At 40.9% G+C, this 15768-nt stretch overlaps 1 protein-coding gene across 2 annotated transcripts in view; it reads left to right on the top strand.

Moving 5' to 3' along the window:
• The window catches only part of ZBTB44 (zinc finger and BTB domain containing 44), a 36773-nt gene that overhangs the window by 7187 nt on the left and 13818 nt on the right, over nt 1–15768 (top strand). For both annotated transcript variants that reach the window (XM_082297040.1, XM_082297041.1), the window contains exons 2-3: nt 10679–11748; nt 15360–15444. In XM_082297040.1, the coding sequence (XP_082153166.1) occupies nt 10731–11748; nt 15360–15444 (1103 nt within the window). In that variant the 5' untranslated portion in view covers nt 10679–10730. The remainder of the gene's footprint in view (nt 1–10678; nt 11749–15359; nt 15445–15768) is intronic.

The raw sequence follows: 15768 nt of genomic DNA, 5'->3' as shown, positions 1-15768 counted from the left end.
TTATGCACGAACACTGTCACGGAAAGCGTGGTTAAATTTGAATGTGTGCCTTAGGGCTGTAACACATCAGTCTGTTCGCTATAATCTGATTACATTCTGAGGCGCTTCCCTGCATAAGGATATGATGAGGACTCAATTCACTTGTTGCTTTTATTCTACCAAGAAAAAAAACCAATGGAGATTTATTTCATATGTTGATGGCACATTTAGTAGTTTGCTCATGTGCTTTTTTGGAGAACTGGTGAAAACCAAAAGTACAGGGTAGTGAATCTGCTGTGAAATATCCCAAAACACTCTGACTAGTGAAGTTCACACATTAATTTTAATTATGAGAATAAAGGAAATTCAGTGTGGAACAAGACCTTTTCACAGTTACTGCTCATATTGTTAAACGAGCCTCAGTTTTAAGTGCTGTCAGAAAATGTGCTTTTATGTGTTATATGGAATGCTAATGTGAGATTCCTACAATGCAAAGTTTAAAGCAGCAGAGGCTGGGGAAGGTGGCATTTATCTGGTTTGCTTATTCAACCATGTGAAAGCTATATTAGGCACATAAACTTTCTACACTACACTGCAGCTTCAAAAAGGCAACAAGTTAAATCTAGGTCCTTTGAAGTAGTGAATGGTAACATTCTGTTCTCCAAAAGAGACGACTTCAAATGATCACACCAAACCTCAAAAAACTGTCATGGCTGAGGAAAACAAGACAATTCTCCCCAGATAAATCTTATTTCAGAGTACCACTGTTGCATGACACATGGGTTTTGGAGAACAGAATGTTAAAAGGTAGAGAGTCGTAAAAAAGGACATACATCTTCTTTCTCTATCTGTAAATGGTCTCAAGAAACATCTTACTGTTGCATAAAAGCAGTCTGTGGCATCAGATCAGTTTACATACAGCAGGCACTACTGTCCTGCCCTGATTATTGTAATCTCTGCTTTTAATTAGATGCTGAGATTAGGAGCTGTTGTGCTGCTCAGTGCACTCGTCCTAGCTGCTGCGGTGTCCCTTGTGAAACGTCGCCTGGTAAAGATGCTCTGAAAAGATCTAAGCACAGTTTACTTTACAGACACATTAAGGGACAGCTGCACAGAGAAGAAAAATACACCAAACCCCCCTTCTTGAGAATCTATCAGGAGGTTAAAGTAGATATTGACAAATACCTGGCAAAAAATGAAGCATTGCAGTAGGCTGGTGTTCTGTGTGCCTTTTACTTAGCTGTTAATTTAATTCAATAGTATGGAGATCCTACTCCAAAGTCACTGTTAACTCATTAGCTACCAGTTTACAGCTCAAGTCCATTCTAGCTCCCTGATGTATCATGTCAAGTGTTAAGTTCATACTGTTGGATTTCCTATGAATTTTGTTCTGTTCCTGGAGCTCCAGCTCTCAGTCATTTGTTTTTGTGTGTTATGCTGACGATGCATCTTAACCTTTTGATCAGCATTTTTTGAGGCAGTGTCTTGGAGATCTTTGCTAAAATAAGTTCTTATGGCACTTCATAGGTGAATTCTTTAATTTGTTATTCCAAGTACGTGAATTACTTTCTTTCAGCTGGCTCTTCACCTTCAGTTTGTCCATTCATCTCCGTGTTTTCAGTAATAGCTCTCTCTGTCATGTTAGTCAAACATCTAATGAAGTTCTCATCATAGGTGGCCTTTCCTCTTTTTCTGAAAAATACATTATCAGTTCAGTTTGAGATACTTCAACTTCAGTAAACGCCGGTGCTATCCCAATTTCTGTTTGTTTTCTTATTCTTCATTCTCTTTTTCTTCCGTTTGTTTTCTTTTGGCTGGATTTCTGCAGTTGTACACAAACACCTGCAATCATGTATCTTTGAGAGATGAAAACATCTTATATTTTTTAATAATCAGACCTTGTACACTAAATATTTGAGAGACAAAATTATCGTAGTGCTAATGTTGCCAAGCTTATTTGCAGGTGTGTACCACAAAATGAGGCAGTCTTTGAACAGTCCTGCCTCTGCTCCTGGTACACTGACACCTTTTCCCTGAGAATTAAAGTATCAGTGTTTAATCACAGCAGTGTCTAATGGAAACACTTTTAGACTGACTTCTAATGAAAGGAGTGGTAACATGTTCTACACACCTACAACGGGACATTTAATCTGGAAGTTTTATCTGGGCCAGGAGTTGTAGCTATGCTTTAATCTTGCTGCATTAATCCAGCACACTCAGTGCCTACGTACAGAGCTCCAGGTCGGCTCTCAGTGATTCCCAAGCATTTGGATTACAAGCTGTTGCCAACTCGCAGCTTTTCCCATCAGTCAGAAGGGTCTGTGCTCAGCCATGGCCATTTACAGAGCTGTACAGATGAATTTCCATTGCCCTGAAGCCAACAGGAGCATTTAGCAGTAGAAACTTCACTATGGATGACTTAAATTCCAGCTCTGTGACATTTCTGCTGTTAATAATGTCCCCATTTATCTGTGTATTGGCTTCCCACTCTAGACCTGCTTCATGGCAGCTGTGAGCCCATCAGCTGCAGAGACCAGAACCCTCATTTGCCTGAGACATAACTGATGTGCAATTCCTGCCATAAAAATTAGAAAGAAAGGCTTGAGGTAGGATTAAACTCTCCTGCCAATTTGAGATCAGACAGGAGAAAGTCTTGCAGGCCCCCTCCTGTAGGCCATATATAAGGGTTGATAAGGGACAAGAATAAATCTAGAAGTGTCACTTTCATGAGGAAATGACAAGCCAGAGCTGCATGAGAGTCTGCTGCAAGTATGTGGCTGCTGGTGAAGTTAATGAGTGTGGCCTTGGAATCTGTAATTATGACAGTCAGGCAGATGAGTGCTTAATTCTGCCAGATGGGAGAGCTCCACTCTGTCCACTCTAGGACATGCCTGGGTGTTTCAAACAGATACACGCTGCAGAAACACTCTGGAAGATGCATCAGCCCAAATAGGTAAGTTCTGTGCCTTGTTCTGTTCCATCGCTGGGAGGTTTTTGAAGGTTTGTGAAGTCGCTGTGATCGACAGGTTTGGTTTGGTTTGGTTTGGTTTGGATGCACACCATTTCCATCCTCTGCCGTGTGCTGGGCTCTCCTCTGCAGGCTGTAATTCTTCCTATCAGCATATTAGAAAGCACAGGCTTTCTAATATTTCCTTTCACACTGTCAGAACACAACTGCTGAATTTTTACGTCCAGCTTCTTAATTTCCATGCAAATGGCTAGTCAGGAAAACAAACAAAAATCCCTAAGACACGTTGTGCTTCACCTTAAATGTAGAAGCATCAACTCCTGAAAAACCATGATGGTTTAACTAACGGTTTTCAGCTTTTTCTTTGTTGTGACCTCACAGTACAGGAACAAGAGCTCTGGGATGTGTTTTGTGTTGGTTTTAATACTCTAAACTAAAAGTAGTAGACACGTATATACGTCTTTTTCATTGCAGTAGATCTTTCGGGGGTTTTTTTGACTTTTATATGCTAAGGCAGTCTTGTGACATGAGGAAGACTTTGGTCATCTCACTTTAGAAACTGTAAACCTTTTTTTCAAGTTTTACAGTTTTGAATGAGGACAACTGAGATATTTGGAATTAAGCAAATACTTCTGATTTGTTCTTGGTCTGTATTGCTTTAACAGCAGATGGTGTGCTTAGCATCCATGGTGTTAAAGTACAAAAATTCTGCAAAACCACAGAGGAACAGGAAGTACATGCTAAGGTGTTGTCCATTTTTTGGCAAGGGAAGTTAAATGAAGTACTAGGAAGGTGTAGAAGTTGATTGCAAGGGTGGTGCAGTGTCTGACCATATCTTACACCTTGCTGCTGGTAAGAATTAAAACAGAATGCCAAAATAGGAGAATTTTTTGCTATCTCTTGTATGGGAATATACATCAAGCAGTTAATTAGATTAACTTTTTTCAAAAAGCTAACAGTGATTAAGGCATTGTTCCAAAACCAGTGGCTGGTTTTGAGTGATAAATTGAAGGGGTGATAAGTGGCTGGGAGCCTTGGCACCTCCAAGAGGAGGGGTATCAGCTCCTGGATTCAACACTCAGCTGAAGTTCCAGTCATGCAAACCAGTCTAAGATAATCTGTGCTCTTCTGCTTGGGGAAAGTCTGTTGGTACTGTTCCCTTAAAATGTGTATGTAAATGTTTTCTAATTTTATCCTTTCAGAAGTGTTCTGTTGCAGCTGACATCCCATCTCGACTTACAATAAAACCATTTTGTAGAGTAAATTGATGGGTTTGGCACCCCACTACTTGTCTCTATGCTTCTACCAGCCCTGAGAATTAAAATACACCTACTAGATTTGCATCATGCAAATGCATTTTTCCATGATCTGAGTCAGTTTTTTCCTACCCCCATGAAAGATTAATGTTTTCGATGGCAGTGACAGTGTGAGTCAGAGCTGTAACTGCGAGCTGGGGCTTTGCCATGGCCGCACACATCTGCTTTCCTCTTGTGGCATGGTACAGTTAAAGCTTTTGTTTTCTGTTATTACAGGGTTTAATTTTGAGGAAACTGAGGAGATCTGTTAGGAATACAAAACATGTATTTCATGGACACTGGGCCTGCTTTTTTCCTGAGTAATTAGTTTGGAAGAGGAGTTGGATGCTTTTTGCCTTGTCCTTTGCAGATAAACACTGTACCTGGTCTGTTGGAGGACTTACAGTAAAGAAATAGTGTGCTTTTGCCCTTATCTCTTTGCTGCCCTGAAGAGGTTTACCTTGGTTGCTACCAAAAATTATGGTGGGCCCTGTCACAGCTCAGGATTTCCAGAGGTGCAAATCTTTTCAGCAATTTTTTGTGAAGAGTTGCAGCCTTGATGCATTGACTTTGTAAACCTCAGCTCTTACAGCACTCACAAGAAACTTAGCTAAATGCTTACAAATTCATTTCAAATCCGGGGATGAGAGGAGCTTATTGGTACAATGCAGTTTCTGGGAGTAATAAACATTCAGAGCCTCTGAAAATTATGTAGGTTGTTTACATTGACCTGGATCAGTTTGAACCATGGCTGCTTCCTTGATAGTATTTTAGTCTCCCTCTATGGAGCTGAAGTCTAGTTCTGGAGTACAGCCTGCCACCCTTCAGCAGCAGCTTCTGGTGGGCTATACCTAAAATTTAGGAAGATCTAAATTCTAGAATTTGGAAAGTCTCTTTGCCAAGAGTTGTTCAGAGGAAGAGGTGGCTGGTTTTGAAGCAATTTGCCACTGTAGCATCCTTGGAAAGTACCCTTTTAAAAAAAAATTTAAAAAATGAAGCGTGGAACAAAGGAACAGGCTGTGGGGTGAGTACAGAGCACACAACAAATGCTCTCTGTGAGCGACACTAATGGTCATGAAGTCAGTGGCCTCAAAAGCTCTGGCACATGAGCTTGTCAACAGTGGTATGCCAAAACCCCAATCTTTACAAAATATATGGTCCTGTCAAATGCAGTATTTTTGGAGCAAATTGGGAAAGCACAACACACTCTTTATATGCCTTCTGCTGTGAAAGGGAGCATTAACTGCTAACAACAAATAGGTGGGTTGTAGTATTTCAAGCTTTCCGTTTGTTAGGTGAAATTGCTCTTCTATTCCAGTTCCCAAGTGGAGTTCTCTGGAGTTACTAACCTGTCATCAGCCACTCTTTGCTGGGCAGACAGAGATCTTCCCAGGGGACTGTTCAATGTGCAGTTTGAGCCCTGCCCAAGAACAAAACACCTCCAAACTCTTTAAAACAGAAAGTGCCTGAAAATAGGCCTCTTCTGAGAAGCTGAGAGGAAAGGGATACAGGAGCAGTGTCAGTGTCCTGGGATATTTCAGTGAAATGATTTGGAGAGTCAGAGTCTGGTTCCTGAACTGAGAGACCAAGGACCAGGTCAGCCCCAGCACTGAATGCTCCCAGTTTTTTGCAGGATATGGCATCACCTCACTCCCAGTACAGGCTGGAGCTTGGCATCTCTTTCAGGTTTAAATTAACAGTGTTTATGCAGTAGCTGCCTTAACACTGGCTCCTTTGTGCACTCACGTTTGGAGTCTGCTCTCCTGGAGGAAACTGAGGTTCTCAAGCCCTGCATACTTCCCAGAATGGGCCATTTCCCTGGTCCATTCACCCATTGTAGCCAAAGGTTACAGGTTTGCATTCCAGAGATTCCAGAGCACCAAAGTGAATGCTACGAACTGACATCATCTTGAGCACAGAAACCTCGTGTTTGCCTTTTCTTTTACATGAATACTGTCAGGCTTGGCAGTGGGTTGAGGTCAGACTGGGTTTGCTGACCTAAAATATGTTTTTAAATAAAGTTTAGAAAGTGCTGTTGATTGATTTGAAATTAGAATGGTGTAGTAGCTGTGGCCAGCAGTTTGTGAAGTGAAGCAGGGCAAGATTCATAGTGGAGATAGTACCTTTTATTAGGCCAGCTGCTTTTGGGAAACAGATGTGTGTTTAGATAGAAATAAAAATAGCAAACTTGAAATTTGTTCTGATTGAAACAGCTGTTCTGATTCAATTATGAACTTAATTGTACTTAATTATACTAACCAGTTAATTTGAGGGAGGGAGGGGTGCTGGTACCTGTGTACTGCAGAGGATGACAGAGATAAAATTATCCAGGTCACACGTTTATCCCTGTGGAAGATTTGTCTGTGTCTGGACTGCTGCTGTTGATGGGATGCTGCTCTAACCAATGCCCAAGGAGTGATCTGCATTAAAAATTAATAATAGTAAATCAACCAGTGGTTGGATTTACACCATGGGCTCACAGTTGGATGAACGTATCTGAGGGCTTGGTGAGCACCAGGGTGGGAATTTCCTAATCTTTTTAGGACTTATGTGGCTGCAAAGTGGTATGAAGTCTGTTGGTTTCCGTATTCAGAAAAAGTTGATGTTTTCATGCTGTAAATTGCCACGGGTCAGGATAGAGAGGTTAAAGGTGGGGTGGTCATTTTGTGGTGCTAAAAATTACTTTTGTTTTGAAATGATGTGACTAAGTGAGAAACTGAATGCAGACAGCTCTGTGAGTTTGATTCACTGACGCTTCCAAAAAGTTATTATAGATACCATGTTTCAAACCCAGTGATTTGAGCCATAACATTAGGCAGCAGGTGAATAAGGAGCTAAATTTTGTGTACATGGAAGTACACAAGGTCACATAAGCGATATTTTTCAACTCCATTATAGTTTCTTTTCCATTTACAGTTTCATTACATTATAACATTACACTTAGAGTGTACAGTTTCATCTTTGCTCTTTCTAAGCTCAGAAACTTGACACCTGTTTAATCCCAAAACAGTGTATGTGACGTGGTAGCTGTTGCTAAAAATTGCATTTCAGTAGCCTTGAAACAGTGAGAATGAGCTGAGTTACTCCAAACCACTTAAAGGTCAGGTGTTCATTCGTGCTCCTAGGAGTAAAAAGAACCCCAACTAATTTTCAAATTAATTGTACAGAGTCTTTGGTACGGTAGCACTTCCCTTCAGACTGCTTTTGGCTAATAGTGGACAAAATTGTCCTTGCTCTGGAAGCCCTGAAGTGCTTGTGTTTGAGTTCTCGCCTTGTTCACGGATCTGTGCTGTGATGGTGATTCCTCACATGTTTCCAGGGCAGGAATGCATGCTGGAAAAACCATTCTCTCCAATTGTAAATGTCTGTGGCAAAGTTAAATGCAGCCCATTAAATATGGACTGAAGTGTCCCACCGTGAATATTTTTAAAACTTGTAGAAGTGTCTTTGAATTTCACTGTGTTTCTCTGGAGGTTTGAAATGTGCTGTGGGCCTGGGCACAAGTGTGTGCCTGGGGATTGGGAAGAGGAGCCCTGCTTTCAGCAGCTGGGAAGGAAAAGCCACCCTCTCTGTGATTCCATCCCTGGTCCCTGCTTAGAGAATCCCCGGTGGTTTGTGGCTCCAAAATTAACAACTTTTCCGGCTCCAACCCACTTACCACTTAGTTTAGGTGTGCACCTTGATCTCCCCACCCCAGCATTCCCAAGGGCATGGGCATATTTAGTTCTGGTTTCTGGTTCTGGAATCGCTACGGATGTGGCATCCTGCACCTTATGGTCCAAGAGCTGCTGTCAGGGACTGCCTGAGAATGGGAAATAAATCATGGCAAAGTGTTATTTTGAAGTGGCGGTGACACAGAGATGATGGACTCAGGGTGCAGCTGTAATGATGCAGCACTTTACTCCCTTAGGTCACTGTGAATGGAGTGCAGCTGTAAAAGTGCCCTGTGCCACTGAAAGATTAGAAAGAGAGGTGAACCATTGTATAACCTGGCTGTGCTTTAGCACGCTCGTCTTTTCATGTGGAAAATATTTTCATACTGTTTAAATTACCTTCTAAAAATACTTGATGTTTTTACTACATCATTAACTGTAAGGAACTGATACTGATCCCCCTCCTCAGCCCAACCCTTTGGATTTTCCTGAAAATAGCATGTATGTGCCTGCTCCTTGTTCACACTGAGGCCTGGGTAGGAGCCACTTGTTTGAATGGAGGTGTCAGTGCAATGAGGGTGAAACTCATTTTGCAGAAGTGATTTAACAGAGCAATATCCCACATTCGTGGCAGGAACACTGCTCCTGTAATAAATTTAAATCAATTTATTGCACATCACTGACTTCCGCTATTTTATTTTAAATTCTGTAACCAGATCAAGGTCAAGGAAGCAAAAAAGGAAAGGAGAAGGAGAAAGGAAGCCACAAGAGGGGAGAGGAGGCAGGAAGCGGGGAGCAGGACAAGGAATGGTTTAGAATAGGGTAGCAGGATCAAGGTCTGACTTTGGGACTGGAGGGATGAGCATTGCTTGTTCAGAAGAACAGAGAGGAAAATGGGCTTTGTCTTTTGGGCCTGTAGGAACTGGGAGGATTTCTCTGAGATTTTTCTCCTTGTTTATAATGATGTATTGGTACTATTTCTAAGTACCAAATTATTCCGTGGCTTGTCCTTGTGAATGTATTGTTCTTGTATGAGCTGCTGAACAGAAGTGCTTGTGGACTTCTGATGTGCCAAGGAACTGCTGCAGCGACTGGGATTTCAGAGGGAAGGGTATCCAAAGGCCATTTCTGAATATTCTGTTACAAGATTTTGCTGTAGTGTTTTGGTCTGAGATCAATGAAATATGCTTTTCATTTGATTCATGCTGGAGAACAAACAGTCTGCATATTCAGATGCCTCTTGAGGTTGATCCGTTTTCTTTCAGTGAAGGGAATGTTTTGCTTGTGCTTAACTTCTTCCTCTGCACTAGTGTGAAATTTCATTTTAAACCCAAATGGCCCTTATAGTTTCCACCAGACTTTATATATATTATCAAGTGCTAGTTAATCTGTTCTCTTGAACAGTTAGTTTTCCTCTGTCTGCAAGGGTTTGAGTATCAAAAGTGAAAACCCAGGAACAAGAAGCAGCCAAGTGTAAATGTCTGTAGAACCAGGTGGGCTGTGACAGCTGCTGTTTCAATATGTCACATTTGGGGTAAGTTGTTCCACACTTGAAGTTGTTCTTTGTATCTGCGAAGCTCCACGTGAGCCATTTGCAAGCATGGTATGTTTTTTTATGTGAAAGGGAAAGAAGGATGATGTGCAGAAGCTGGCTGACTCCAGGAACTAATCAAATCCAATAATGTTGTTGATGTTTAACCAGTGAGGCAATTCTATATCATGTTAATTGTGTGAGGCATGTACAACACAGAAAACTTCCATGGAAGCTTGGAAGGGGCTTAAGGAGGTGAAACACAGGGGTTTATGTTCCCTTTACAGTGAAATGTTTCTGAAATTTTTTGAGAAATCCAGGGGTCAAACATGCCATTCTCATCAGGACCTTGCCCAAAACACATTCATTTGCTCCCACATGGAGAGAGCTGGTCCCCAAGAAGGCAGGTTTGTGTTTTTCAGAAGAAAGAAGTTGCCCTCCTTGTTTTATTTATCACATATATAAAACCAGTTTATGTGTATTTGATTTAAACTTAAACTTTCCTTTCAGATTTATAATGCACTGTGATTTTGAATGAATTTTCAATAACTTCTCATCCTAGTCTAAAACTATTTGTTAAAAGCAGCTTTAGGTAATCAATACCTGCACTACAGCAGGAAATCAGAATTATTGGCAACTGTTGTTTTATGTTTACTAGTTTGTACTCTGGTCTCTGAAAATTCATGCTGTAGTTTCTCTAAGGCTTTTCTGGTATTAAATACCTTCCCTGGGAGATTTGCTTACTCCTGCACCCTTGTTGACTCAAGCTGATGACTTTTCTGCTTAAAAGACACATTGGGTAATCTGTGAGGTATAAGAACAGTGAACAATAGTTTTCTGGGCCCAGAAAATAAAAATACAGGTTTCTACACAGATAATAGTTTCAAAAATGCTGTATTTGTCGTATTACAAACATTTTTTTGAACTGTGTTGGGAATTTGGTTTTGAGCGGGCAGTAACAGGAATGTGGAGAGAGAGAGAGAGAGAGATACCCCCATGTGTATAGGGAGATACAGATACATCGATGTATGGAAGATGATGGGGATAGATTGCAAATAGTTTAACCTGTGATTATGAAAATTCCAAGTAAGTCATTGCATTTCTGTAGAGTTAGTCCCTTGCACAGTCTGGGTCCTAGAAGAACCTGGCCTTAGAGAATTCAGATTAATTTTCTTCATACAGTCTTGTAATCATGAATCCACTTGACTTTTGCTTTCAGAGATGAAGATGACAGTTTTCCTCTTTATTTCAGGATACCTTTGATCTGTCGTATGTGGGAAGAACGCTAAGAGAACCAGCTAAAAATGGGTGTTAAAACATTCACTCATAACTCCCCTGCTCACAGTCAGGAGATGCTGGGGAAGCTGAACATGCTCCGGAATGATGGACACTTCTGTGACATCACCATCCGCGTCCAGGACAAGATCTTCAGGGCACACAAGGTGGTTCTGGCAGCCTGCAGTGACTTCTTCCGCTCCAAACTCGTTGGCCAAGCAGAGGATGAGAGCAAGAGCGTGTTGGACCTGCACCACGTGACGGTGACAGGGTTCATCCCTCTCCTGGAATACGCTTACACAGCGACACTATCCATTAACACAGAAAACATTATCGATGTGCTGGCTGCCGCCAGCTACATGCAGATGTTCAGCGTGGCCAGCACGTGCTCAGAGTTCATGAAGTCCAGCATTTTATGGAATACACCCAACAGCCAGCAGGAGAAGGTGCTGGATGCGGGACAGGAGAACAGTGCAAACTGCAATTTCACTTCCCGAGATGGCAGCCTGTCTCCCGTCTCCTCTGAGTGCAGTGTAGTGGAAAGAACCATTCCCGTTTGCCGGGAGTCTCGGAGAAAGCGGAAAAGCTACATCGTTATGTCTCCTGAGAGCCCCCTCAAGTGTAACACACAAACCAGTTCCCCCCAAGTGCTCAATCCTTCAACTTCTTACCCAGAGTCCAGAAATCAGCCCGTGGACTCGTCCTTAGCTTTTCCCTGGACTTTTCCTTTTGGAATTGATCGAAGACTTCAGTCAGAAAAGGTGAAGCAGGGGGAGAACTCTAGGACTTTGGAAATGCCTGGGCCCTCTGAGTCCAACAGGAGAATGACGGATTACGTGACTTGTGAGAGCACGAAAGCCAGTTCTCCCCTGGTGATCGAGGAAGACGTGCGTGTCAAAGTGGAAAGGCTGAGTGACGAGGAGGTTCACGAGGAGGTGTCACAGCCTGTGAGCGCATCCCAGAGCTCCCTGAGTGACCAGCAGACGGTCCCAGGGAGCGAGCAGGTGCAGGAAGATCTCCTGATCAGCCCTCAGTCTTCATCTATAGGTATGAGCATTTCTGGAGTTACATATAGCAACAGGCACATGAGCACTGGTGATTTTCTTGGAGGAAATCTGCCTCGTGGGTTTTCATGCTTTACTTTTGTGAAACTCCCTTTTATTTCCCTGATTTATGAAATGTTACACATAAACTTGGAATTCTTTAAATAACTTTGCAGAAGGCAGCTGAGAATGGTAAGCCTGTGGCAGCCCTCTTTATTCAGCAGAGGTTGATAACTCCTTTTTACCTCTAGTTGCCTGACTGGGGAAACTTAATTCTGCTTTCATTAGTGTCAAAAGGCACGATCTCATCTGAGCTGCAGCACCAGATTTGAAAGGCTTGTGCCTGTAGCCACAAAGGGTTAGAATAGTACTTTGCATCAGACATCAAATCTTGTATAATCGTGACAGAGAGCCTTTGTAAGAGGATTTGCAAAATAAGTGGTGAAACACTGTCATCTTAATGCCCCAGACAAAAATAAAACCACACAGTCATAACATTGAGAATCTTTCCATTTCTCTGGGATTTGATTCTCAAGTTGCTTCTTCAAATGCTGCTGGTTGCTGAGAAAAATCTTTTTTCCATGAAAGACAATTTGAAACCCGTTTTGGGTTCTTATAGGAGGCTGTTCTTTATTAAGAGCTAATACTTAAAGTTTACTGGAACAATCCGCTTTTTCCTCTGCACAGAATGCATTGAATGGCTTTTAGTAAATCAGAAGATACAGGTTTTGCAGTATTTCTAGTTTAATTATCAAAATTTTGCCCAAGTCAGCTGTTTTACTCTCAAGTGGCTTGATCTGTGCTCAGCAGAGTTTGTTTACTGAAAGATTTTTAATAAAGTCTGTTCTGTTTGAAGACCATAAGAATGGCAAATGTACTGCTCTGCATCATTCAAATAACGTGTACGTGAAAGGCTGCCCCAGTTAATTAAATAAATAACTATAACAAAGTAATTAGCTGTAGCCTTGTAGTCTGCATTATTTGCTTGCTTTGGTCAGTGCAACACTGTGCCTTCTCTGGAGGTGAGATCAGGCTGACCTTCCAGGGTAGCAATGTACAATCAGTGTCAAACTGTTCAGGTAATAGGCACTAAAAAGAGATAAAAATGTTTCCCATTTATGCCATCCTTTGCTGTTGGGTTGTTCTCCAGTTTTTACAGCTCACGTGTTGATGTTTTAGGTTGTAATACTTTTTCCAAATGAAAATATTTTCTTTATTGGGGACAAGGATGTTTACCTTTGTTGAGAAACAGACTTAATATCTTATAGTTTAACTCTAAATCTTTAAATGTAGTTTGCCAAAATAGTGCATAAATTAAAAACTAAAAGTAACTATTTGTTTGCTGGGGAGTCACCAGGAAAAGAGGTCCTTGTTCAAAACCAGGTTTTGATTGATTCAGTTTTTAACTCGTTATAGTCAGAACTGAAAGAGTTTGCCAGGGCCATGTGATAAAAGATGCAAATTATTTCATCAAAGTAATTATATCATCAGAGACAAAATAGAACAAGTAGCAATAATGATTAGGGAAAGTTAAAAATAGCATATCAAGTGATATATATCATAAATATATAAATAAATATCACACCAAGGCAGCTTAAAGAACAAACTAGGTATAAACTCCAGGCTACAGATGAGTAGTTTTGTGTGCATGGGGTAGAGAATCTCAGGCTTTAGCAATTATAATTTTTAAACTTAAATATCTGTCATTGCATTTAGTACAGCATGTTCTGCCTTAAAACAGCTGCAGAGAGAAGAAAAATATGCCAGGGCAAAATCTTTAAAATACAAATCTGCTCTTTGTCTTTGAATATGTTTGAATTAATATTTAGTGGTCTTGGCATAATAACCATCCTCAGAATGTGTTTTATTCATGTTTTGCTGTAAAGGGAAACAGTGTTCTTGCTTTTTAGCACAGTTTTGATACAGCACACTTTGTAGCTAGAAAGCACTTTTTACCTCCCAAAGATGCATTACTTTATGCAGTAATGTAAGAACAGTAAATGGAGGCAGCAAGATCTGGTAAAGTACAGCTTTTTCTTCCCTGAACATAGTTTCCTCATATAATTGCATATATTTATCTCAGTGTTTTATAGTGCACTTACAAAAGCATTCTTGCCTCTCTCTCTGATATGCAGAAAGCTCTTATTCACTCTTTGGGAAATTTAAGAATTGTTCATTTGCAATTTATTATATTTGGAAGCACTTTATAATACAGAAGAAGACATGGAGCAGGGACTTGATAAATAAGTCATTATGGGTACAAAACCAGCTGTGTCTGAGAAGATACTCTCATAATTCATTGGCAGTTCTGGCATTTCAGAGGTGAAGGCATGAAATTAAACCTAAGAGCAGTTAGGCTTGTTTTTCAGTAGACTTTCATTTAAATATTTAATAAGAAAGAAGGATAAATCAAAATGGGATCAACTTTTGTAACTTTATAGATTGCTTAGTTGATGAATTTCCCAAGCATAGTTTGTCACCTCTTAACAAAACCAAAGGTTTTGATTTTACTAATTGTGAAGCTGCCAGAGATGCAATTTTCCTCGTCACTGGCCCCATAACATGGCATCACATTAAGACAAGAATCTTTCACTTCAGATCTCTCATTCTTTTTGACAGAATATGCACATTTTCTGTTTTACTTTTCACATCTTTGTTCCTTCTCTTTCGTTTTCTCTTTTGTCTCACACTTGCCACTGTACACCTAATGCTACTTGATTTTCCTGGTGAGCTTTAGGGTTCCCTAATTCAGATTGCTCACGTACCCCACTCTTAGAAAGCAGAATTATTTTACCACAGCAGCAAGAGCAGCTCGTAGCACTGTCCTGTGCTTTGTTTGTTCTCGAGGGGTAGGGAGAGAAATCTCCTTCCCCATCTGTCCTCGTATTCAGAGGGGGAGATCAGAGGCTTGACCAAACTCCCAGAGGTGATGAGAGGTGTGGCAACAGCCACATCAGTGAATTAAGGTGTGGGTTTGTTTTAGTGCTGCATTTCCATTGCATTCTGTTCCCCAAGCCCCTTGAACTACATTTGCCCCAATGCTGGTGCACTGAGCAGAGCTCTGGAGTGCTTTTGTTTATACATTTCTCTAAGAGGTATTTGCTCTCTTTTGTGTTGCATTTCTCATTTCCCAGAGGGCTCTTCCTGTCTCAGCTGCTTATTGATAAATGAAGACATTATCAATTAATATATTTATGGAAGATTTGGAACACAGAAGCCATTTAGTGTAGCAGGTTTGAACTCCTGATTGCTCAGGAAGTCTTGAAAAATTGACAGAATAGTCCCTTTAGGTGAATGTAACATTTCTGCTTTACAGTGCTACTACTGGATGTCTTTTGAAAACTGACTGTATTTAACATTTCCTTTTTCTAGGTGTACCAAATATGTGCCCTTTATTGAGTTGTCAATTCACTGGATAATCTGTGCAGAGAGAAGCTGATTTGGAAAAAGTTGCTTCTGGGAGTTCTAAATTACTTTCCCAAGGCACTTTTATTATCACCCAGGAAGCAGCATCTATCAGAGATTTGGGAAAGCAAGCTTAATGTGTATTTACCTGCCCCCCAATCCTTTTTGAACAGTTATTTGCATTAAATTGCCCTTTTTTTCTTTGCCTAGGCTCAATAGATGAGGGGGTTACAGAGGGATTGCCCACACTCCAAAGCACCTCTGGCACTAACGCTCATGCAGACGATGATGATCGGTATGTACCAACCTGGTGTGCAAAGTGTTCTGCAGCAAGTGCTGTGCTGTAATTAACGTCCCCAACCTTAATCCCACAATGTTTAGTTGTTCCTACATCTAGCTCTCTCTGTTGATCAAAGTACAATCAGTGCCTGGAGGGGCAGATGCTTTAGAAGAATGTAGGTGATGAAAGTCAGACTCTGTTTACTCGTTGCTTTTTATTTCCTATTTCCAGGCAGCACTGGTGAAGATAGTCATGTTTTTGCTGTGTCTTCATCATCGCTCCTTATTAATAAATTTTAATTAAACCTCTATGTGAAGCATGCATGCTGAAGGTGATACC

Source organism: Coloeus monedula (assembly GCF_965178545.1).
Source record: "Coloeus monedula genome assembly, chromosome: 25".
NCBI classification, from domain to species: domain Eukaryota; kingdom Metazoa; phylum Chordata; class Aves; order Passeriformes; family Corvidae; genus Coloeus; species Coloeus monedula.
The sequence above is the reverse complement of the archived record's forward strand: the minus strand, read 5'-3'. Positions and strand labels throughout refer to the sequence as shown.